The 2216-nt window shown below is 30.1% G+C and overlaps 1 protein-coding gene across 1 annotated transcript; it reads right to left on the bottom strand.

The window, feature by feature from the left end:
- Positions 1–283: 283 nt before the first annotated feature.
- LOC131598197 (E3 ubiquitin-protein ligase complex SLX5-SLX8 subunit SLX8-like) lies at positions 284–1984 on the bottom strand. Its single transcript, XM_058870822.1, has 4 exons — positions 1817–1984; positions 1602–1656; positions 644–822; positions 284–565 (listed from the first exon to the last, which is right to left on the bottom strand). Exons 1-4 carry the CDS (start codon positions 1982–1984, stop codon positions 284–286), a joined length of 684 nt encoding a protein of 227 aa, XP_058726805.1.
- Positions 1985–2216: the final 232 nt, after the last annotated feature.

Here is a 2216-nt window from a genome sequence, read left to right as displayed (position 1 = left end):
AAAAAAATTGGCACAATTAGTGTCAAACAAGATCAAAAACTACAAAATCGCTGAAACAAAATCAAACACAGAAAAAAAATCTCAAAGAGCCAACGAGAAGATCCACAAATACACCAAGAAAAATCATGATCTACCCCTAACTAAATGACTACATGGAGACAACTTGAGCCAACAAATAATGATCATAATAATAACAAATTATTAATGGTCATAATAATAACAAAGTAGACTAATTAACCAAATAAAACTTCTTAATACCAACTTATAAGTTAGGGTCATACCTTCAACTAGAAGATGGAATAAACACCCTTCTTAGCCCTCTACATGTAAGCTTTTTTCTACATGTAGGACATTTTTTTTGTCTTGATATTGCTTTTTTAATGCAAATCTTGCAAAAGATATGGCCACACACAGTTGACATTGCCTCAACAAAAGCTTCCATACATATGGGGCAGGTTAAGATAAGATCTTTTGGAGGTTCAGGCTCTTTTGGAGGTTCAACAACTTGAATATTAGGGTCAGATACTTCCTTGTTAGCTTCTGGTGACGTTTTGTCATTTTCAGTCTATAAAATAAAAGTTTAACTCAACAATCTAATCACAAAAAAGAGTAAAAAAATTAAATAAGATAACAGTTTTCTTACAACTTCATTGATGATGACTTCCAAATTTATATTACTTTGACCAATTGGTTCAGTTATGTTCTCTGTATAGTTCATAACAGGTGTTGGGATAGTTGGATTCTCTATGTTCTCTGATGGAAGAGTTGAATTTTCCATGTTCTCTCTATAATTCTCAACAGGTGTTGGCATAGGTTGATATTCTGCAAAAATATGAATGAGAATTAAGTTTAAGACTGAGTGGCCTCCTCAAGAAATGAGATAAAAGTTTAGAGAATCATTAATTTCATAAAAAATCCAAGAGAGAGTACAATTGTTTTTGTAATGGAAAATAGGCATAAAAATGCATTCCTATAATCGAAAAAAGACATGCTTAGGATAGGATTGGCATTAGTTTTCATCGATTGTAAATAAGTCACAAGGCTCGACCAATTACATTGAAGAATATGCATCTAGGTGAAAATAAAATGAGGGAAGTCTTGGAGGATGTAGAAAAATCGATGAGTGGATAATCCATTAGTGAAGTGGAACATTCAATTTAGCTTGAAAGTGTGGTAATATGATAAATGGATGATGTGAATTGATTACAACATCCTGAATAAAGTCTCCCCTATAGATGTGGATCCCTTTTCGAGCATGGACAGGATGGTTGACAATGAATTGATTATATCAATTGTTGAGCTTTAAAAATGGTTATTCACCGTTTAATCATATAGGAATATATCCTTATTATGAGAAAAATTCAACAATGATGATATGTTATTCTTATGTCTTCTTAAAAGGTGGTAATTAATAGACTAATTATGTATAGCTATGGTAAATGGGTAAGGCGGTAAATATTTCATAATATCACAAATATAACAACTTATCATTTCTACTTACAAAACAACAATAAAATGATAATCCACATATAAAATTTTAATAAAGTAAAGTTGAACCACAAATGTTATTGTTCACTTTGAAATCTAAAAAAAAATATTACCCAAATTCAAGTCAATTGCAATTCTTTTACGAGTTCTCCCTGCATTCGCCACGGCCTATGACAAAAAAAAAAGATAAAAGAAAATAAAGAACAAGTAATTATAAGTTTAATAAAAATAATATAAATATAATGATAATTATTTATGTTGTAGTTAAAAAAATAAATCGCGTCAACGAGAATAATATATATAATGAAAAAAGTTAATGGACATAAACCTGAGCAAAATCTCGAGGTGAACATTCAACAACATCGTCATCAATTTCCTCGAGATAATTTATGGGAACATATATAGACTCAGAGGCCCCTTCATCGTGCGAAGACTCGTCTAATGCAATGTTGTTCAGATCTAACAATAAATTCCTCTTTCTTTGTCGATTACTCATAGTTGTTTAATACTGAAAATTGAAGAGCGTTGAGTTAGTCATAACAATTCAAAGAAAAAATAATAATAATAGTTAACAAGAAATAAGGAGAAGGAGAGAGAAAGAGAATAATTTACAATTAAAACAAGTGTATTTGAATGATGTAGAAACTACATAGATGTCATAAAGCATACAATAAAGTGAAATTAGAGAGAATCTTATATAAAGATAATATTGAGTTCTCACTTCATAA

Source organism: Vicia villosa, linkage group LG4 (assembly GCF_029867415.1).
Source record: "Vicia villosa cultivar HV-30 ecotype Madison, WI linkage group LG4, Vvil1.0, whole genome shotgun sequence".
Classification (NCBI taxonomy): Eukaryota; Viridiplantae; Streptophyta; class Magnoliopsida; order Fabales; family Fabaceae; genus Vicia; species Vicia villosa.
Note: the sequence above shows the minus strand (reverse complement) of the source record. Positions and strands in the feature narration are given on the sequence as shown.